This window comes from Schistocerca cancellata, chromosome 2, assembly GCF_023864275.1.
Source record: "Schistocerca cancellata isolate TAMUIC-IGC-003103 chromosome 2, iqSchCanc2.1, whole genome shotgun sequence".
NCBI classification, from domain to species: Eukaryota; Metazoa; Arthropoda; class Insecta; order Orthoptera; family Acrididae; genus Schistocerca; species Schistocerca cancellata.
The window spans coordinates 536,393,072-536,416,593 of record NC_064627.1 but is presented as its reverse complement, the minus strand read 5'-3'; the positions used below and the strand labels follow the sequence as shown (position 1 = coordinate 536,416,593).

The window sequence follows — 23,522 nt, the reverse complement described above, 5'->3', positions numbered from 1 at the left end:
GAAGGCAGTCACAATGCAAGACAAAAATAATCATCTAAACCTGCCTCCTTTTCTAGAGCTTAGGATGGAGTTATGAACCTTGTTGGTCAGATATTCAATACTCTCCCACCTAACAACGTAAATAATGGGGAATACTTACCAATTCAATAGAAAACTAAATACATGCCTCATCTGCAACTCTTTCTACAGAATTATTTGAAAATCTGGATTCTGGCACTGAAAAGTTTGCTAGCTACAGAATGCAGCAGCTTTTTCAGAGCAGCAGGTTACCTACAAATTTACTCAATTAACTACAAATGGCAGAGATGTGAACAGCGTGATTGTTCATGCTGGATGCAGATTAAGTGTCAATGGCCCTGTCTCACGTTAATCCATACCTGGACTCATTCCACATCCCAGAAGGAAGCTTGAATGAATGCCTCTTTGTTGTTAGCTTTGAGAGACTCTATAAGGCTGGAGGGTATTCCGTGTACCTTGAAAGGATAGAGTGCGAGTGAGGGCTGGGGGAGGGGGTGGGGTGGGGTGGTGAAGAAAATTAAAATACGAGCATGTAATATCCGAATGGAATTGACATAATCATATGACACTGGATATCTGATGTTACATGTCTGCTACAGTTATGTAGTAAGGTGTCTCGACATTTAAATCTATAGTTTTGTGTGGTCACAGACACCTGAAATGAGTTTATTTTTTTTTCACAGTAGTTGCACTACGAAGTTACACGAATAACTATCAGTATACAAATGACATCCTAACTGTTGATTAACTGTGTTAGTTTCTTTGCTCCCTAATACTGGAACTAATATGGGACAGTTGCATATGACAAACTAAACTGATGTGACAGCGGCAAATCAACAGGTGACGACAAGAACGGAAGACATCGTAATTGCATGTATGGTATGCAGAGCTTTAGTACCGGAGTAAAACTAGTTTTTACAGTGACTGCTTTGTTGAAAAGGCGGAGGCATACAATTTGGTTGAGAACTGTGCTCATCAGTGGCACATAGACTTATAAAACTAAAAAAGGAATGATGGGACGTATTATAAGGGTTCGTCTTTACGTACTCGCACAAAGTTAGCAACCGATCCCTTTCAGAAGTAAATTGCATTTTTGAAATTAGTCATGTATTACAGAGGATAAAGATAACATCTTAACTATTATTTCCTTTATTATTCACTAATTCAGTATAGAATTAGCAGACATGGCGTAGGTGGTACAAATATAATAAACATCCACGACGCTTCGCGTATTAAAACAACAAGAGTACCACGAAGTTACATACTACAAGTACGTAACAAAAACAACAAGAGAACCCATGCACAACAGTAAACACAAAAAACGAGAACATGAGTAGCTGCACACACAAACAAACTGAGCAACAGGTTGTCTCAAACAAAAAGTAAACGTCTACTTCGGCAACTTCTGCAAGGAAATGTAACTGAACAGCACATTACAAACAAGGTTCGCGAAGACTGTGAACTTTGTGAGATTGAGAACTCGTGGAAAGCGTGCAAATGTACAGCATCAACAGTCTGTACTTCTAAGTTTCTTATTACGCCTACGTTTTGAAATCGTAAATGATAATTTGATATTCCCTCGTGAAGCTTCTTTGGTGTTTTTCTGCACGGTGTTGTGGTATGACATATCAGCACATGTCATAGGCGGGAAATTGTATTAAAGGAGACTCATATAAAAATTATACCAATACTTTAATGAAATTTATTAGCCTGTTTACGAAGTGTGCATAACGGTAATTTGTGTCCTGAACAGCAGTGTATATGCTGTGATTTGCGTTCGTTTCAGTAATGCGACTGCGAGACAGATGGCTCAGAAAATCCCTGCATTAGCATTTTAATCATCCGGTGTTATTGGCAGCGTCGCGTGAGTTACATAAGACAAATCCACTTCGATAAAAGTATTGTTGCAGCATTCTGGACGTCATACAGGGGTTATCAGCAGAACCCTTTGGCCTAGCAGATAGCTGTCAGGACTATCAGCGTGTCGAAAACATCCGCGGGGGGTGTAGTAGACGGCCGTAACTCTTGATTGGGGAGACTAGTTATTGCACGTAACGGGACGGCACAGGCGGAGCCACATTCAGTTGCCCGAGGTTAGTACTTGGTGCCTAATGGTTGTGTGGCAATGTAACACAGCACCCTGGCCAAAGCTTACTACTGATCGGTGTTTATTAATCTCTTAACTTGCAGAACTGGTAAGTCAGCAGTAGAGTGAAAGCCGCAGCAAACATGAGTGGCGACGCGTCGTTCATGAACCAGACCCTGGGGCAGGCAGACCCGGAGCTGTACGAGATCATTTGCAACGAGAAAGATCGGCAGCGGGCCGGCTTGGAGATGATCGCCTCCGAGAACTTCACTTCGGTGCCCGTGCTGCAGTGCCTCAGCTCGTGCCTGCACAACAAGTACTCGGAGGGCCTGCCCGGGCAGAGGTACCGTTTATGTGACGCCACACTTTATTCTGGCCTTGTGTTCTAAGAGTGGCATTTGGAAAAATACATAGCTCATCCAGTGTTCAGTTAGAGTTTGATATTGGAACTTCCTATACTTCTCACAAAATCTTTGTTGTAATGACAGACTGATCTGCAGTGTAGCCTGAGGTTTAGGTTACGTTGAAACATGACAGCTTGGCTGTATGTTGGTGAAGTCAATGAATAAAAAAAAAGGAAGATTGCCCAAATAGATTAACCTGTAGCGCAGCCTAATGTTTACATTAGCAACATGTTTAAATTTAGTATCTTCAATTTGCTATATTTTATGCACTTTTCACCATAAAAACTAATAAAATAGCAAGGCAAATGCAGAAAATGTATATTAGATAATGGGCAACACTGACGGGTATTTTGATACCAGTTATGTTCAACAGTATACAAAGTACTTAACTGTGAAAAATGCAGTGGGTATCCACTACATAACTCTTACCCTGTGTTATACTGTGAAAAATGCCATACCTCCTATTAATACACTACACAAATGTAAAAGCCATTAACAAGGTACAGAGTTCTTTCATTTTTTGATGTGCTTGTTGATGGAAAATATAAAATGGAAAACAACCCCGTAGTAGATCTTTGGGTACGGTTAGACTGAGTTACTTTTGCCATCAGAACCATTTGCAGATGTGGGACAAATAAATCATTCACCGATGACCTGCAGGATAATGTTCTGGGGTTACTTCTCACTTAGGTGTAAATTAATCATTGCACAGAAGAAAGGAATTAGAATTTGGTGTCGGGTTGATGTACACCCATACTTCTTACAGACATCTGTTAAGGCAATTGGAAATGGTAACCACAGTCTCAGAGTACATGTATTGACAGATGAAATTATTGTTGTCGGCAATAAGTTGCAGTTTGAGAGGAATAGAGATTCTTGTGAACACTACTAAGGGAGGAAACTGATCTGCACTTCTCACTAGTGAATAACTTTGGCACAGAAAGGAGTAAAATACATGATCTTTGATAATCTGCCCAAGGAAATAAAATGTCAGGTAGACAACAGAAGTGTTTTCAGCTTAGATTAAATCTCTCTTCTTACGAACTCATTCTGTATCATAGTGAAATTCTTGAATATATATACTGTAGGCTTAAGGAGGTGGAAGGTAGCCATTTAAAAATACAGTATATTTTTAAAAATTGCCTATGCAATCCTTTGTTAAATTGACACATTACATATAGTAATGTATATCATATGTGTGATGTACAGAACACGAAATCAATGAACTATGTAATAAATAAACTACTTAACTATATTTTAGGTGTACTTCCAGGTCACACTGATTTGTGAAGCATTTCCAATACTCCTTTTATTACAGTATGAGCACGGCATTAAGGTCCCATTTTCATATAGTAGCTCTCAGTTAATGACTTAGTAGCATCTGGTCTACTTTCTTGTGTAGATATATAAAACATTTATTTATTATTGCTTACAATTTCAATACCTGCTAACTGGAACCAAATGCAGGTTGTATTTTCACAAAGCCACAGAAAGTTGGATGTAACTATTATTAATATTCAATTCAATAACTCTGATTTAAGCATTTTTGATAATTAATGAAATTAAGCTTAAAGGAAATAGCAAATTTAGAAAATATTAAATGAATAGGAAAAACACACACAGCCCGTAAACCATAACGATTATTATTTGAACATCTGCACTACCATCACAGCAGATTACTTACTTTCAGTTCCTAATCTTAACCATTGGGAAACATCATGGTTAAGTAAGACATATTCTTTGGGATGCCCTTGTTGTGGAATTCTACATCTAAGACTCATGCGAATGAAGTCTCGAGTGTTAGGGACAGCATGCTAAATCTCTAGAAATGGAGTTCCAGGTGACCAGTACCATCCCAAACAACTGTGACCCCACCATGCATCAGCCTTGAGATGGCCTGAGAGTTGAGATGGTGTCATCGTCTGTAATCCCAGTAGAGCCAACTAATGGAGCCTAACATATTTACCACCCTGCAACCTGCTGTTGCTGGGAGGCCAAATTAAGCCACATATAATTTTCCATTCATTCCTTCAGTTCTGCCACAGCTGTCCCATTGTTGGTCAAATATTCACTGCTTTTGGTTGTCCTCTTGTGGAAATTAATTTCAGAGTCAGTGAATCCTCGATAATACTAATTCATTGACTCACTCGCAATACGCACTTCAACATTATCGTTTACATTTGGGTTTCTCCTACTCTAAATATTTTCTAAGTTCCCTCCCAGACATTTTATTTCCTGCCTCATTTATTAGATGCCATTCATCTTTGCCTCTAACACTGTTACTTAGTGTAGCAATGCCTGTCCACAAATCTCTTGTAGGTTAGTCACTCTAGTACAATATGGTCTGGTGTACCGATGTTGCCACACTCACACATATTTATTGGACATTTCTTTATCCCATATAAATATTCAAGGTGTGATTGGTGACCTGTCAGGCAGTGAAACAGGCCTCTAGACGCATTTACATAGCTCATAAAAATGCTCTTCTTGATGTCTAGAAGTACACCATATACCCTGCAACCTGTTGTGATAGCAACCGTGTCTCCTTGCCACTCACATGCTTCACATAATTTTAATTCTCGTTTGGTTATTATTTCCTGACCCATTATTTTTCACACCTTGGGAACATTCCCTTTGCAAAGCCAGTGGAGAGACCTTCCATATCTGACAGTAATATTCATTGTGTATGTGCCTAATATGACTAATAGTGCCTCCACCAGTGTTGTCCCATAGGCTCCAGTCAGCCTCAGCAGCACACTCCTGTGTGTGCACCTTAGGACTGACTTGTATGTTATATCACGGTTTGTGTCCAGATGCTGGCAGCAGATTGTATGGCAGTGGTGCAAATTGCACCATGATAGTATAAGCTGTTATAAAATGATCTTAGTCTTGTCAAATTATGCAAAACTTTGGTAGTTTTCTGACATACCCAAGATGTGTGTGTGAATATTACTCCTCTTGTGCATGTGTACACTCAGGTACTTATGTACCCCACTGCATAGTATAAGAGTTCCCCCAATAGTCAAAGTAGTATTTTGCGAGTCGGAGGAGCTGGCTTTTGAGCAGCAGGTAGGCAGTCTTATTAGCCACAATTTCTAATTTATTATGTGGGGACCACTTTTACATGTGAGCAAGCATTTCACACACTTTTCTTTCCAGCCAGGCTCTAGAGATCTCTGCCACGATAGCCAATATGTCATCAGCATAGGCTATTTCTTCTGACACCTAAGCATGGTCAGAATTGCTAGCAATGGCTTGGGAGTAAGGTCTCAGAAAACTGGTTCATGTATAGACCCCTGCGATCAATTCTTAATAATTCACTTCACTGATATTGCTTGAGGATGTGCCCCACTCCATGGTGCACCCTTCACAGTAATCTAGGAAGCTCTGGGACAAACATCTTGGGACATGTAATTGTCCTAGGTGGGCAAAAATTGTCGGCAGCCACAGGTTGTCAAATACATCCAAACTGTCAACCAGAATACCTACGATATACTTGCTGCTACAGTTGTCCATAACACTGATAGTGCAGTTAATTCCACCATCAACAGATCTGCCTATTCAGAAGCCAATTGATTCTGGTTGAGGCCACGCAGTTCCCTGTGGAACTAAAGTCCACTGCATAGTGAAAGCGTCTGTACTTTACTTAAGGTGCTCAGAAGACAGAGTGGTCTGTAGCTCTTGGGAACTATTAGATCTCTGTTCATACTCTTCTGGATTATTACTGCTTGTGCATACTTCTGAACAACAGGGTTCTTCATTGTCTTACTGATTGATTCAATAATTCTATAATGAAACAGTTTTTTTCTTTGTGACTTTTTGAAGATTGTCATCATTTTTGATGTTGTAAAGTTTTCAAGCCTTTGGTAACTTTGTGGATGATCCTGCCAATTGAATTGCAGTTGGTAGGTAAATGTACATGGTATAGTGAACAACAAGCATCATTATTGTAGTTTTTGATTTTCAGTATTGTATGTTTCATAGATGTAGTATTTGGTGCCTTTGTTTGTATGTTCTAGTTCTAGAGGTCATTCATCTCTTTCCTTAATTGTGTTTTGTTTAGGTCTTGTGGATGGTGACCTAGATCATCTTGTTTGTGGAAATGTCAATCCATTAACAAGGAAAGATGATTGCTTGGAACATGTTGTATACTGAAACCAAAGAATTTAGTTATCATCACACAGTATAAAGTCTAGATGGAGTAACAACAATGAGGACAGATTGTTACTCATCCCATAGTGGAGGCATTGGATCACATATGAACAATGAAAAAGGATGCTAAAATAGTAAGCTTTAGGACAAACCCCTTCTTTCGAAATAGAAAACACATTCACAACTCGCACACACGTGGCCACTGTTTCCATATGCTGGAGCCCAGTGGAGTGCTTGGAGACAGTAGCCATTTGTGTGTGTGTGTGTGTGTGTGTGTGTGTGTGTTTCTCTATTTCAGAAGGATTTTGTCTGAAAGCTTAATATTTTAGCATCTTCTTCATTGTGCTTATCTGCGACCAATGCCTCCACTATGGGATATTAAACCCAAATATTGGGTTTGCTGCTGTATCCAAAAATGAATATGACTATAATGTCCCAGTAGCATACCTGTCCTCTTTCAGATGACAACTGCAGAGCCTCACTGAACTTATTCATTGGTTGGTTCATTCCTGCATTCATTCGTTCATCCATCATGAATGTGTCATTAACACGAAAGTGCTCAAAAACTCAATGAATATTTCACTTCACTAGCTGAAGACCCCATCCTAGAAACTGTAAAGGATCAGTCCCAAGTTTCTCCAGCAAATTAGTGATCATAAATGCCTCTATGTATGTTAATGAAACAAATTCCAATGAAATTATAAGTAAAATGAAATCCTTAAGCAATAAAATGCCATGTGGCCTTGATGAAGTACCTGATTTCATATTAAAAGCATGTGCTCACCACATAGCAAAACCATTGGCAAAAATTTTCATCCTCTCTCTAGAAACTGGTGTCTTTCCAGATGTTCTCAAAATAGCAAAAGTTTCACCGCTGCTGGGAAAAAAAAAAGTTCTTATGATCAAATATCAAACTACCTAACTGTGTCACAGCAAAATTTCTTCTTCTTCTTTGTCTTCGCGGATGGATCACTTAGGACCACGCGTAATCAACATTTGTTGGCCTTCCTTTTCGCCCAGTATTCCTTCATAAACAACGAATGAGCTAGCTTTCGTTACGTAGACCATGTATGTCGGTTAGTTTTTCTCTCTTCTTCCTCAAAACCCCGTGTGTTTGTGATTTTTCTGATTTCATTTCTATCATGTAGATTTGGAGACCCTAATTCTCTCAGGTCTTTTTCCGTCTGTTTGTACCAGTTTGGTCTTGTAGTTTAGTTCTTTAAAAATGTATGGATTTTGTGCGTTAACCTGTTTGAGTCCATTCTTTCTAAGTGCCCCACGAATTGGATTCTTCTCATGCGCATTGTGTCTATTATTTTGGAGATATTTTTATATATTTCTGCATTGGGTTTTGGATAATGTACTCCATCTTTAGTTCTTGGTCCTAGGATTTTCCTCATTATCTTACGTTCTTTCACTTCTAATTCCTCTTTTAGTGTTCTGTGTTGAAGATTTAGCGTCTCAGATGCATAGAGAGCTTCGGGTCTAATTACTGTTGTGTAGTGTCGTATTTTGCAGTTCCACGAGAGACTCGTTTTGTTGTAAATGTTTTTTGTTAACTGAAATGCCGTCTCCATTTTCTGGACTCTTGATCTGACAGATTTCTTTTCATTACAATTTTCTGCAATCCATTCACCTAAATATTTAAATTCTTTTACTCGAGAGATGTAGTTATTACCAATTTTGAGATCAGAAGGTGCATCTTGGACGTCAGTCATAAATTTTGTTTTTTAAATGAAATTTGTAATCCTATTTTAGCTGCCTGTTCTTGTAATAATTCTAGCTGTTTCTGTGCATCGGTAATGTCTTGTGCGATCAGTGCCATGTCATCAGCAAATGCTAAACAGTGTAATTCTATGCCCTTATGTCTTGGTCCCAGTCTGTGTGCTGGTGCACCTGCTTTTTTCCATTCTCTAACAACTTTTTCAAGAGCACAATTGAAGAGCACTGGGGACAGTACATCCCCTTGTCGTACTCCTGTGTCTATTTCAAATTCTGTGCTCAATTCTCCCATAAATTTTACTTTGGGTTTGGTCTCCGTGAGTGTTTCTTTTATGATGTTTGTTGTCTTTTGATCTAGTCCAAATTCTGCTAATACTTCAAAAAGGGATTCTCGGTCTATACTGTCATATGCTTTTTTAAAGTTGACAAACGTGATGACATAACTTTTGTTTGAAGTACTATGTAAATATTTCATTGAGTTTTTCAAGTTAAGGATTTGTTCTACGCAAGATCGACCTTTTCTGAACCCACCTTGGTATTCGCCTAGTTTTGAATCCAGCTGAGGTTCTGCGCGGTTTGGTAGGGCTTTAGACAGAATTTTGTATGTTATGACAATAAAGAGATTCCACGATAGCTGTTAGGGTCTGTTTTACTTGCTTGTTTGTACAGAGGATGTATGATTGCAGTCTTCCAATCTGTGGGGATTTTTTCAGTTTTCCAGATTTCATGTATAATTTCTTTGAGTTTTGAAATAAGATTTTCTCCTGCATTTTTCCATAATTCTGCGTGGATTTGGTCTTCTCCTGATGCTTTATTTTTCAGTGACTGAATTATCTCTTTAATCTCTTGTAAACTTGGTGGCTTTGAATCTGGGTTTCGTTGTGTATGATGGAACTCAAATTTTTCTGCAGGCTTTTCACAATTCAGTAATTTAGAAAAGTATTTTGCAAGAATTTCACAGTTTTCGGCGTTGGTATGAGCAATTTCCCCATGGTCATTTTTGAACTGGAGTGATGGAGGAGAGTACTTTGTTAATTTTTGTTTGACTACTCTGTAGAAATTTCGGGAATTGTTTTTCTTGAAATCATTTTCTATGTCTTGCAATTTTTTGTCTTCGTGTTGTTTACGGACTGTTCGTATTGCTTTTGTGACTGTTTTCCTGGTATCTTTGAGATCTTCCAGGGTCTTTCGATTTTTGTTGCACAACCAATTTGGCCACGCCTGTTGTCTGAGATTTATCAGTTGGTCACACTCATCTGTCCTCCATGGGTGTTTACGTGTTCTTGTTTGCGGTGCTACAGTTTCAGCTGCAGTCCTGCTTGCAGTTGTTGCCAATTTTGTGGTTTTAAATTTTGCGTTTCTTTTGTAAATTGTTCATTGCCATTTATATTTTGTACATCATATTTATGGTGTGGAGATTTCTTAGCGAATTTTCTTTTTTCTGGAATGACATCTAGGGAGAATTTTGTTGGGTAATGGTCGGAGTCTAGGTCTAGTCCATTAAGGACTTTAAGTTTCATGATTTCTACTGTATTTACGCGGGAGATCATTACATGATCCAACTGATATTCACCTAGTAATGGATTAGGTGAGATCCAAGTTTTTGTTTTCGAGGCTCTTTTCTTGAAAAATGTTGATTTGAAAAATAGGTCATGGTTTTTGCAGATTTCAATGAGTCGCATGCCATTCCGGTTGGTCTGTGCATGCCCTGACCATTTACCTACCCAATATCGATATTTCTTTTCTTTACCGATTTGTGCATTGAAATCGCCCATAAGGATTTTGACATGGTTATTTGGGATTTTTTGGAGAATATTATCTAATTGGTTCCAGAATTCTTCTACTACTTCTATTTTGTTTTTGTTAGTGATGTTAGTTGGTGCATGTCCGTTGATTAGGGTGTATATCTTATTAGCTGATTTTATTGTCATCGTGGAGAGACGACCCGAGTAATATTTGAAAGCTGCAACTGAATCAAGTATTGATGTATCTACTATAAATCCAGTTCCAAATTGTGGACAGTTTGCCATGGCTCGTTTTCCAGGTTTTCCTTTGTATATCCTGTATCCTTCCGAATCAAAAGGATTTTCATCTGTATATCGTGATTCCTGAAATGCAATAATTTTGATTTTACGTTCTCTGGATTTGTCCAGGATGTTTTTTAGTTTTCCCATTTTTAAGAGAGAATTTACATTAAATGTCATTAGCCAAATTCTAGATTTTGGTTTGATTTTGTTATTACGGGGTTTTGAGGTACTCCGATTTACCTCCATTTCTTCTAAAAATTGTAGAAAAGACTTTTATGATAGGTTTTTAAGTTCCATAAATAAATATTCACCTCTTACTGTACAACAACATGGTTTTAGAAAGTCTAAATCTACACAGACAGCAATTTTTGAATTCTTAGACAGAGCTTCAAAATCCCTTGATCAACATAAATTAGGTGCAGGTATTTTTCTTGACCTGTCAAAAGCTTTCGATGTCCTACACCATAACATTCTGCTTGAAAAATTAGAAAGATGAGAAGCAAGAGGTGTAGCACATAGCTGGATTTGTTCGTACCTAAAAAACTGCAGGCAGATGCTATCACTTCAGTACAAATTTAACACTAAGAACAAAACAACTTCTTCCTTTCTAGTGAATTACCAATTAACAAAAAAAAAAAAATTGTGTACTGCAGGGTTCAGTCTTAGGTCCACTCTTCTTGATTTATGTGGATGACTTTGTTGGATAGATGAGTCCCCAAAAAACTATCCTATTTGCCAATGACTCCAGCATATTGCTTACTGAATCCAGTCCAGAAAGTTTGCAGTCAACAGCAGAAAGTTCTAACAAAATACTTTTTGAGTGGTTCACAAAGAACAGACTCATAGTTCATACTGAAGAAACTGTGTGTCATTTTTCATTCATTTCCTCCACCTAACCAAATGTTCGTCCAAACATGATTAAAATATTATCCCCTAGAAAATGCACATGTCACAAAATGTTTGGGTTTGTGGGGACACACACAAAAATAACTTGTCTAGGAAACACTCAGTTGCGTGCTATGGTGTAAGAATATTAAAGTCTACAACAAGCAAAACAACAGTACCACAGGCCTTTTATCCACAGTTCCACTCACTGCTTCAATATTGGATCATTTTCTGGGGACACTCAACACTCAGCATAAAGGTTTTTGGAATCCAAAAAGAGAGCTCTAAGAATAATTTGTGACCTTAAAAAGATGGAGTTCTGTAAGTGTCTTTTTACAGAGCTTGGTTTTCTGAATATTCCAAGCTTGTTCATTTATGAAACTAACTTGTTTAGTAGAGGTTACCTCTTGAAAACGGGCAAATGTACACAAGTATTGTGCCATAGGGATATGAAATATTCACAAAAATATCACAGAGCTATGCTGTAGCAGAGGAGCATAATTAACATTGATGTAATACTGAACAATAAGATACTGGAGGAAATAAAAATCGCTACATAATCAAAACTTAAAACTGAACTAAAGGCATTTCTAATAAAGCACTGTTTCTGTTCTGTAAAAGAATTTCTGAATATGTAACAAATAAAGTAACTTAAAAATTAAATTATAGGAATATGTACCTAATTTTAATTTGCTACTGTTTGCTAAGACTATGTATTACTTCAACTTTTCTTTGACCTGTTCAATATCAATAATTGTACAATTTGTGCTGTGCGATGTAACTGGACCAACAAAAAAATCAGTCATTCATTTATTGTGTTAGGTAGTTCTTGTCATGAAAGAGTACCGTCTGAGGTATGAAATAAGTCAGCGTATTCATTAGTAAAGTGAAGCAGCTGTAAAAGCTGGCATAAAAAGTAACTGTCCCCAAACTGCTGTAAACTAATTCTGCATACTAAAGCTTAGTTTAACATAGTAAAATTAATTTTGCTATCTTAATACCTGCATGATTTCTTATGAAACTGGGACATAGCTGGTATATTTTCATAAATGACATGGTATGTGTGCCAGTAAATTCTAGGTCATAAAATAAAGAACAGAAATCCTCAAAAGTATTGATGTAGTCTTGAAAATGAATTAGTAGTTTCAAAACTAATAGGATTTCAACTAGAAAATAAAATATTGTAACTGAAGACATTTTTCTGCTAGCAAAGAGAGCTTTAACTGTTCACTACCATTCCTGATCATAGTCATTGCCACAAAAATGAGTTTAGTGTGCTAGGAAAATAATTATTGTGAATAATATATTTATGAAGATAGTTGATTATATTGACATGTCTTTAAATATCCCCCATTCTGCAGATACTATGGTGGTAATGAGTTCATCGATAAGGTAGAGTTGCTCTGCCAGAAGCGTTCACTGGAGGCATATCGCCTGGACCCGGAGAAGTGGGGCATTAATGTCCAGCCGTACTCGGGCTCTCCTGCCAACTTCGCAGTATACACTGCAATAGTTGAGCCACATGGCAGAATAATGGGTGAGTTCCAGTAGGATTTTATTTAGGATATTTACACATCTAATTGTGCTTATTATTTTTTTAACAAGGTAAATAAATTTCTGTACATGCCTGTGATAATTATGGATGTTTGGTGTATAAGTTGTCTAGATTTCTAAGTAAATTTCTTTATTATGCCATTTTGGCTGCAAACCTAAAACTCGTAAATCAGTATAATAGTTCTATAGATATTTTGAACACACATTCTACCTTCTGGTACTTACAGATAAAATTATTGTATAATTCATTATTGTACACTATAACAACATTTACTTTCCACATATTGCTGTAAGTTTAGTTGACAAATTTTTTATGTTTTAACAGTTTTCACTTCCAGACTTTATTTATAAATAGTAATATAATATTTTTTCCTGTAGTTTTTCTGGGGTTAAGTATCATGTCAGTTGATCGAGCTCTGGCCTCATGCCAATGAGGAAAGGAATTATCCTCAGAAATGTGACTTATTTTTGTTCTTGGAATGGTCATTGCATTTAACTTTCTAAATAAAGGTTAATCATGTTTTTGTTGTGCTGCGGTTTGGATGACCTCCTCCTAGAGTCTAAAAGCTTAGATTAGTTTTTTAGTCTTCAAGAAAAGATTCTGGTAAGCCAGATGTGATTGACTGTTCTTGTCTTTCCACAGTTGCTGCTCCTTTGTGGGATGCACTGAATTAGGATGTCTGTGAGGATCTATTTCTCCCAGCTCTCACTAGGTCTTCCCTGGGACAGTCTGGTTAAAGTAATCCCAAAGGCTCCTTTGGGGAGCTATCCTTTTCATAGGGCCATACCATGGCACACACTTTAGTTCAAGGGTCTCCAACAAGCTTGATACTATCTTTGAAAGGTCACAGTCTATTTCCTTCCTCATGCTTACCCAATATGAGCTTGTGCTCTGTCTCTAATGACCTCATCAGCAGTAAGAATTTTAACCACAAACTTGCTTCTTTGCTTTCCAGCAGGCTTCTTTCTAATCCTAGCTGTTGTTGGATATCCTCATTCATTATTTTATCAATTTTGTTATGTAGGCAAGAACAGAGAAATTTTATTTCTTTTGTTTGGAGACTGTTTTTAATCATGGGAGTTTAGTAATGATAAGAAGTAAAGGATAGTCTGTAGTGGGGCTTTTGTGTACCTTGGACCATTAAGGTAGCTATGAAGGCTGTAAGAAACCCTAACTGATCACTAATTCGGTTCTGGGAAAGCCATGCAGGGTACTACTATGTGCTGAGGCATAAAATTGTGCATCCAGAACAAAAAGGAGCCTCAGATGAAAGAAAAGCACAATAATGTGGAGAAATTTGTCTTGCACCAGAAACAGTGCCATACTTGTCAAAGCATTAGTACATTATTTGATTGATGTGGGACCATAATGATAAGAAATGGTACAATATTTGTAAGAAGGTAGATTGAAATCTTTCATGTTCTTGCTTCCTCTTGCTATTTTCAAAATAGTTAATATAAATCTAACCACTTTGTTCAGAAGGCTATGGCCTGCACCATTCTTCAATAGTACTCTAATGACCCTATTGTTATGGAGGCATTGAATGCTAACCAAAGAGAATAAATGGTGTTTCTTTGTTTCCTTATTTGTATGTGAAGGTTGCAATTTTTAATGATGTAGTGTAACATAACTGCAAATGATTTTTTGTGACATGATAATTGGGTGGACATACTAATATGTGGAAAGAGAGGTACAAAGGTTTTAAGCTGTTAACAAACCTATGCACATGCTTCCTTCACAAAGACAGCAGTGAGGTGTCAAGCTAGTTAAAACAGTTGCAAATGATGATCTTGAAACCAACAACTGTAAGCATTATGTGTTTTCCAAGTAGCGGACAGAACTGGATAAGGCATTATTTGCATTACGTAACATCTCAGTTCTCTGTTTTAGAATGTGGAATGTTTCAGAACTCGAGATGTTTTGGGAATGGTTTTTATAATAGCTTTATGAAGCTTGTCTTAATATCAAGTGTATAATTTACTGCTTAATATGGAATTCTTCATTGTGTAGAACACGGGTGTGGTAGTCAAAGCAAAACATATTCATTTGTTGCAGGTTTGGATTTACCTGATGGTGGCCACCTCACACATGGCTACATGACAACTAACAAGAAGATATCCGGAACTTCGATATTTTTTGAATCCATGCCATACAAAGTAGATCCAGCAACAGGACTGATTGATTATGATAAGCTGGCAGAGACAGCAAGACTGTTCAAACCAAAACTGATCATTGCAGGTGAGTAACTAACAGTTTGTCTGTACCCAAGAAGGGAATAAAGATACATGGCACTTTCATGGTTGATTTATGTTAAGCCATGGCTAAATTTTATTGTGCTTGTCTGTTTAAAAACACCACAACACTAAACACACTTGCTATTGGAGTTTTTTTATAATGTGAGACTTTCTCATAATAAATTAACATATAAATATTTCTCATTTTAGTTATGATTTTGGGGTCACTATTCATAGCTCTTAAGTCTTTCTGGCTTTAAGACAAGCTCAAAACACAGGCAGTGTTGAGACGTAATTGTTTCTCGCGATCTTTTTTCTTATATCAGCTATTATGTATAAAGTCTTCAGTATTTTTATGATACAGTAGCACTGTAATAATAAATTGTTTGTCTGAACCTCATGCAGTCACTGTCTTTGATTTGCTCAGAGTAAATGTGCTAAAATGAAACATGGGGGCTGTAGATACAGTTAAATAATTCATTCTCATTAAAAGCATCAGGTTGGCAGACACAGTTTAGTAATTAATTACCGTTAACAGCATTAGGTTGGCAGAGTCACACTTGGTTATATTAGCACTTCTCATTCCCACCCACTGGGTGCTGACTACAGCAAGATGAGGCACATGACTTCTGTAAAGAAGCACTTCAGAACCCTGTTGCATCAGCCTGCAGCTGATGTGTGAAACTACATCCAAACTAGACTCACTGACATGTTGTACAACTATCAGGTGTGTTGGGCGGATAGCTCTCTCATCATTGCTGATGGACTAAGTTGTGATGTAAGTCTGAGGGAGAAGAGCGGGGTACACGTTCTCTAGTAGCTTAAGCAGTTCTCATATGAATACACTCTTATGTTTTGTGCACCAGTGTGTGTATTTGGATGAGCCAATCAAATTATTTGTTAACACAGTCATCATGACATGTATAGTCAGTTTTCCCACTCCATACTTGTTGATAAAGCATTTTACTCCAAAACCGTACAACGTGCTTGCCACATTGAATACCCTGGTTCCTGTCAGTAAGTTCGGAAGTAACACCCAGCGTTGTCCTTACTTGTTGTGTAACTGCCAGGCATGTCCCACGCTGTTGGCAGTTTTGCCTTAGCCTTTCCAGCAAAGGAGAAGAGGGTGGTGGCGTAAAGTTTCTGTTCAGCAGACTTTATGCCAGTGTCGTGGATTAAATTCCAAACCTATCTGCATTGTTTCATGGAGTGAGGGCGTGTGAAATGCTGATTCGTCCGCTGGATGAGGACATTAAGCATGGTGGCCCCCATTGTGCTATTGGAGAGGAGATTTCTCTCTCTCCCTTCTCTCATCTTCTCCAACACAAATGTGACTCTACCAAACATTCACACCCATTACAATCATCTGCATGAATCAGATACACTTAACATACAAGTCTCATGTTTCACAAAGGAAAGGTGCAATGTGCACGGAGGGTAGGCAAAACCCAGTTAGGTGGCTAGTGTTCCCTCCAGAGATAAAAAAAATTTTTAGGTGTTGGCCTTGAGTCATATGGGCATATGGCTCTGGCCCATTATGTTTATTTTATGTCACCACTAGCAACAAGAGGCCCAATTTGTCCCCTCAAGTGCAGGGACCTATTGAAACTGGCCCAGTCGTCATTGTCTGCCATTGAGGTCCACCTCCCCTATCTTCGTTTCTGGAACCCCCCCCCCCCCCCCCCCAGTTGTTTTAAAATTGTTAGGAGCACCAGCAATTATTTGCTTAAGAGGGAGTGTTTAGGCTTGTCACGTCAGAATCTGCCAGAGCTTTTTTTACCACTCATGGTTAATGCCACTTAAAAGCCACACGCCAAATTTCAGCTGCCAGTACACATTGAAAGTTACATTAAAATTGCAAAATATTTATTTTCTAGATTAATACTCGGGACTAAGATATGGATAGCCCTGAATTATTATTATTATTATTATTATTATTATTATTATTATTATACTTCCAGTTCACCATTGTGACAATATCCTTAAGTTATAATCACTATAGTCTGATTTAAATCAATTGGCATCTTACATTTAAGGTCCAAAGTCATGACAAATACAGCCATTGCAGCATTCCTCTCTGTGAGGTTTGGTACACATCTGTATAGTAACTCTAAAAATGCCAAAATTTGTGTTTTCTTTAATTAGAGTGGGAGATGTGTTATTTTTAGGTGAAATTTTCCCATCGATTCAATAGCTTCAACTCATATTATCATATTGTGAAAGCTATTGAAGTTGCTGATATAATTTTATTTTGTTGCTTACAATAATGGCTCACTTAGCAGTGACATGTTGTATTCTATTATGTTTATAGTGTGTAAGCTTCAGAAAAGGTGATATTTTATTGTTGAAATTTGTCACTATTTAACTTATAACAAATATGAATTTAAAATTCTGGAAGCCATGGTTGATAAAGATGTAGTGTTTTGACACTCCCATCCCCCACCCCTTCCAATACTTTTGTCATGCATTATAAGGCATAGGAAACTTACTGTATTTTATGGACTACAAGACACACATTAATTTTTAAGCAGTTTTCAAAAACGTAATGTTTTTACCATTTTTGTTATTAGACTGCAAAGCCGGACTAAAAGAAAAAATTCTTAGTTTATTAAACTGGAATGACCTAATTAAATCCCTGAAAATTGTCATCTGAACTTCCTCCTCCTCCTTCTTCTTCTTCTTATTTTTCCTCCCTCCTCCTCCTCCTCCTCCTCCTCCTCCTCCTCCTCCTCCCCCTCATCATCATCATCATCATTGTCCTCTTCACTGCCATCAAAAAAGTTACTTATGCAGCACTTCTTGAAAGATTTAACAATAATGTCTTTTCTCACTCTAGAGCATCCACTGACACACTTGTTTCATTGTAGGTCAATTTAAACCTCCCTTCAGCATGAATTCATGTTGAGTTACATCCATTTGTTCCATTCGTCTCTCATACACACTTTAAGTGGTTTATTTATTGAGACATCAAGAAGTTGTATTTGTGAAGTATGTCTTTCCCGGAATAACAGCAGGCTCTGTATTTCCCTGTTTCAAATTCTCTTCCACAGAATTTTTCAAATGACTATTAAAGTGATCTAGCTCAAGGATAGAACTCTTCTTCAATAAAGCATCTGTCCTCCTCTCCCGCACTGTTAATCCATAATTTCATATCAGCCTTGTCTATCCAACACTTGTCATGTACATGAATGCCACCACCCTGGCAGTATTTCAGAAGGTTTTGGCATTGTTTTGCACGTGACAATGATCATTAGATTATGTTCAGTACCATCAGCACAACATGAAATGATAACAGTGTAGGCATTTTTTCATAACCTCATGTCATTATCAAGTTGTAACACCTTTTGTGGCAGCAGCTCTATTACTCGCCACATCAAGTCTTGGACAGTTTTGTCCATATTCACTATTTGGCTTAGTTCCACACCGTTTTTTTTCCTTCTTTTTATTTTTTTTAGTGATGAATAATAAAGCAATGGAAAGATATTTTCTCTTCATACTCTTGTGGCATTTTGTGAGATATTTTGGTTTGCATGCTAAACCCATGATGCTTCATGAACCACCAACTCCATCCTTAAAGTATGTTACGTGCTAGCTTAGCGAGATGTATTTGAATCATTTTTGTATTAGTTCCAGTGCCATTTTGACAGTGTCTTTGAATCCATTTCAGTAAATCATCTTCTAGTTTTGGCCATTTTTGCATTCAGTCCTCTGTTTGCACATTTGGGCTTCCTCATTCTTATCAGCTTTTCTTTACGACCCCGCCAATCGCGAATGGTTTTTTTCTGTTGGTGAAGGGACAAATGATGCTCATCTGCTCCATTTCCATGTTCTGCATATGCTATTACTTTCAGTTTACAGCCCACGTCATAATGAATATCTTTCCTTTTTTTTACATTACAAAACTGGCTAATAACAAAAATATTATACTATAAGAAAATTATTTTATTTATTTTGTAGCTACCAGTTTCACCACTTCAATCCATCATCGGCAGGCCTGTGTGCATTAAACAGTAATGACAGCAGTATCAACTTATCAGTCATGCAAGACAGACACATTAAACAAAATGAGAATCAAGGACAAGACTTTACAAATAAACATTTGATAGTATGAACAGATACATCCATTGTCCCATACCTGAAGTATACCACAACGAATTTCCATTCTATGGATTGTACAACTGTATTATTTATTAATAACTTCTGTGAATAACTATTCCATGATTTTTATTTACCAGTCGGACATGCATTATCTGCACAGCCCTGAAATAACCTACTGAAAGACAAAATAACTGTAGATGATGATAAATGTATGAAGAAGGTAACACCTCAGAAACAAGTAAAGTGAAATAACTTGACCTACACATCTGTCAAATTATGAAATGCTGAGTTGTGAAATTTTGAAAGAGACTACAACCTCAGAAAGAAATAAAGTGATATGGATGTCGTATACATACAATTAACGTACAAGACGTGTCAGAGGAACAAAATAAGACCTACCTCAGATCACAACATATGTAGAACATATGAAAAAAACCCACAAGAAACTGTTCATGATGAAAACCATTCATGTGCGGATGCATTCATATATCGTGTACTGCTGTGGAGCAATCAAGCACAAGGACACTAAGTTACCTGTGAGGATGCAGTGCACTATAAAGGATGCCTCGGCAATGTTTATACATGAAATATCAGAAAAGCTCTCTGACTAGTTAACAACTCAAAAAGTACTCTTACATATTAAGCATAAGTTAACACAAAGAAATAAAATGGGATCTAAAAAAATATATAATTATTCATAAATATACTGTAATGTGTACATACCTAAGTTTTTTGATGACATTGAAACTAAAAGCCATTATGTTCATGCGATAAAATTTTCAAAGGAAAATAACGGCCATCAACTGTGAACATGTGACAGCAAACTATAAGTTGGCAATACATACACTATTACAACAAAAACACTGCCAATACCACAAGTCATCTGTAGCGAAATTTAAGTGAGGTTAATATAAATCTATGTGAAATTGAAGACCAGTGCAAAACCACTAAATGTGTCACATATGACTAAAATAATTGCATGCTAAAGAGGAGGAAACATTCAAAGATATCTAGTTACAATTCTAGGGCTAACATACACAGTTCTACCACCAAGCACCTAACTAGAGGCCAATGACAGCAATGTTCACGTCAGCTAGCTTCCTGACCAGCAACCCACTCAAAAAGTACTCATATGTATTAGACACAAGTCAACATGCAAAACATACAATGAAATTTGAATTGCATATACTTATGAGTAAATACACTGTAACCAGTACACATGTTGGTCTTTCAACCACATCAAAACTAAAAACCATTGTATCCATGCAATCCAGTTTCAAAAGAGCCATACTGGCCATACATATCGTCTTAATAGGCAAACCAAATTATCAGTTGACCAGTGAGGAGCCCACACATCAAGCCAATAATTAAATCATAAGTAAATCCTGTATGTGAGTTTGATGTAATACTATGGACATGTCACAGCAATCTGTAAATTGACAATACATCCACTATTACAACAATAACACTGGCAGTGCCACAGTCCTGTGCAGCAGAACCAGAGTGATGGTAAATGCATACTTCCGTAAATTTGGAAATAGGTGCATAACCACTAAATGTGTCATATACAACTAAAATAATTGCATGTGAAAGAAAGAGAGACCTTTAAAGATATATAGTTGTAATTGTAGTGCTAACACATGACAGCAATGTAAACATCAGCATACTTCAGTACCTGAAAAATCCTGTGAGATACGCTACAAAATATTATTCGCGTATGAACACGTGTCGTCAGATAACCCAAACTAAGTCCAGTAACAACATTATGAGAAGGAAAGTTGCTACTCATCATTTAGTGGAGATGCTGAGTTGCATATAGTCAAAACAGAAAGACTCTCACAATTAAAGCTTTCGGCCATGGGCCTCAGGCAACTGAAACCGCACTGCGAGTAGCAGCACCAGCGCATGATGGGAGTGGCAACTGGGTGGGGATAAGGAGGAGGCTGGGGTGGGGAGGGGGAGGGATAATATGGTGGGCGTGGTGGACGGTGAATTGTTGCAGGTTAGACGGAGGGCAGGGGAGAGGTAGGGAGGGGGAGTGCAGAAAAGGAGAGAAATAAAAACACTGTCTGCGGTGGTGGAATGACGGATGTGTAGTACTGGAATGGGAACAGAAGGGGCTGGATGGGTGAGGACAGTGACTAACAAAGGTAGAGGCCAGGGGGGTTACGGAAACATAGGATTTATTGCAGGGAAAGTTTCTTCCTGCGCAGTTCAGAAAAGCTAGTATTGGTGAAAAGGATCCATATGGCACAGGCCATGAAGCAGTCACTGAAATGAAGGATATCATGTTTGGCAGTGTTTCAGGAACAGGATGGTTCACTTCTTTCTTGGCCACATTTTGTCGGTGGTCATTCATGCGGACAGACAGCTTGTTGTTTGTCATGCCTACATAGAATGCAGCACAGTGGTTGCAACTTAGCTTGTGACCCACATGACTGGTTTCAGAGGTAGCCCTGCCTTTGATGGGATAGGTGATGTTAATGACTGGGCTGGAATGGATGGTAGTGGGAGGATGTATGGGACAGGTCTTGAATCTATGTCTATTACAAATGTATGAGCCATGAGGTAGGGATTGGGAGCAGGGGTTGTGTAAATATGGATGAGTATACTGTGTAGATTCCACAGATGGCGGAATACCACTGTGGCAGGGGTGGGAAGGATAGTGGGCAGGACATTTCTCATTTCAAGGCACGATGAGAGGTAATCGAAAACCTGACGGAGGATGTAATTCAGTTGCTCCAGTCCTGAGTGGTACTGAGTTACAAGGGGAATGCTCTTCTGTGGCCAGGTGGTGGGACTTTGGGAGGTGGTGGGAGACTGGAAAGGCAAGGCGCAGGAGATTTGGGAGGATAATTACAGACAGTGAAGGCCTCAGTGAGACTCTCGGTATATTTTGAGAGGGACTGCTCGTCACTGAAGATGCGACAACCACGGGGGGCTAGGCTGTACGGAAGGAACTTCTTGATATGGAATGGGTGGCAGCTGCCGAAGTGGAGGAGGTATTGCTGGTGGTTAGTAGGTTTGATATGGACAGAGGTACTGATGTAGCCATCTTTGAGGTGGAGGTCAACATCTAAAAAGTGCAGGACCAGGTGAAGGAAATGGGGGAGAAGTTATTGAGGTTCTGGAGGAATGTGGATAGGGTGTCCTCAGCTTCGATCCAGATAGCAAAGATGTCCTCTATATGGACTATGAATAGGTTGGCAGGATGGTGCCATGCAGGAGCCCATAGCTGTACCCCGGATTTGTTTACTTTCCTTCTCATAATATTTTTACATTTCATAGTGGATTTTCCACTGTTTAAATAAGTCCAGTAACAATTGTGTCATGAAACAATCAACTACGAATGAGAGACAGATTCTAATAGACATCCAACAATCCACAATTACAAATGATGTAGCACTAATAAGATAACAAGCAGAGGCAAAACAATTAAGACGCTTGTCAAGAAAGCATATGTCAGTACCAAAAAGCCCTCCCCCACTTGTATGCCAAATACACACAAAAACACAGAAAACTCTGATGGACTCACTGCAGTTAATGCTGAAGGGGTTGACACAATCCCTGTATATACCGCATCAGTGGCCAGCATAACTGGTGATGCAGACTACCTACAGAAAGTATAAAAAAGTGTATACCAGAGGGTATGGCTGAAATAATTACCATTAAATGAATGCCAGAAGTACCTGTAAACTTTGATGTCAGCACTCCAACAGTCAACTGCCATCTGACAAGAAAAACATTCAAAATACATCATCCAAAGATATGTGTCAGCAAATACTCAAAGTCAGTCAACATTAAAACTGGCAGTGTGAGAGTATCTCACAATAACAGTAATCAATACAAAGCCATGTACAGGGAATTTCGTAACTGAAATATTTAGATAAAAGGATGAAACCCAACAACAGGGTGTATTCAAACTACATGGAAATTCATAATGGTTCACATGAAAACCATGTTGGTCAATTATTTTAGCTGTATTTGACACATTTAGTGGTTATGCACCCATTTTCAAGTTTACATAAGTATGAATTTACCATCACTCTGGTTCCGCTGGACAAAACTGTGACATTGCCAGTGTTGTTGTAATAGTGGCTGTATTGTCAACTCGTAGATTGCTGTGACATGTTCATAGTATTAAATCAAACTCAAATACAGAATTTACTTAAGATTTAATTATTGGCTTCATGTGTGGGCTTCTCATTGGTCAATTAATAATGTGGCTTGTCTTTTACACAATATATATGGCTGTTATTTTCTTTTGAAATTTTAATTGCATGAATGTAATTGCTTTTGGTTTTAATGTCATCAAAATACTTCAGGTGTGTACTGGTTACC

The 23,522-nt window shown here is 38.0% G+C and overlaps 1 protein-coding gene across 1 annotated transcript in view; it reads left to right on the top strand.

Moving 5' to 3' along the window:
• Positions 1-1,721: 1,721 nt before the first annotated feature.
• Positions 1,722-23,522, top strand: part of LOC126162084 (serine hydroxymethyltransferase) — a 40,746-nt gene continuing 18,945 nt past the window's right edge. The window contains exons 1-4 of the mRNA XM_049918358.1: positions 1,722-2,111; positions 2,209-2,447; positions 12,656-12,831; positions 14,905-15,087. Coding sequence (XP_049774315.1) covers positions 2,248-2,447; positions 12,656-12,831; positions 14,905-15,087 — 559 coding nt within the window. The 5' untranslated portion in view covers positions 1,722-2,111; positions 2,209-2,247. The remainder of the gene's footprint in view (positions 2,112-2,208; positions 2,448-12,655; positions 12,832-14,904; positions 15,088-23,522) is intronic.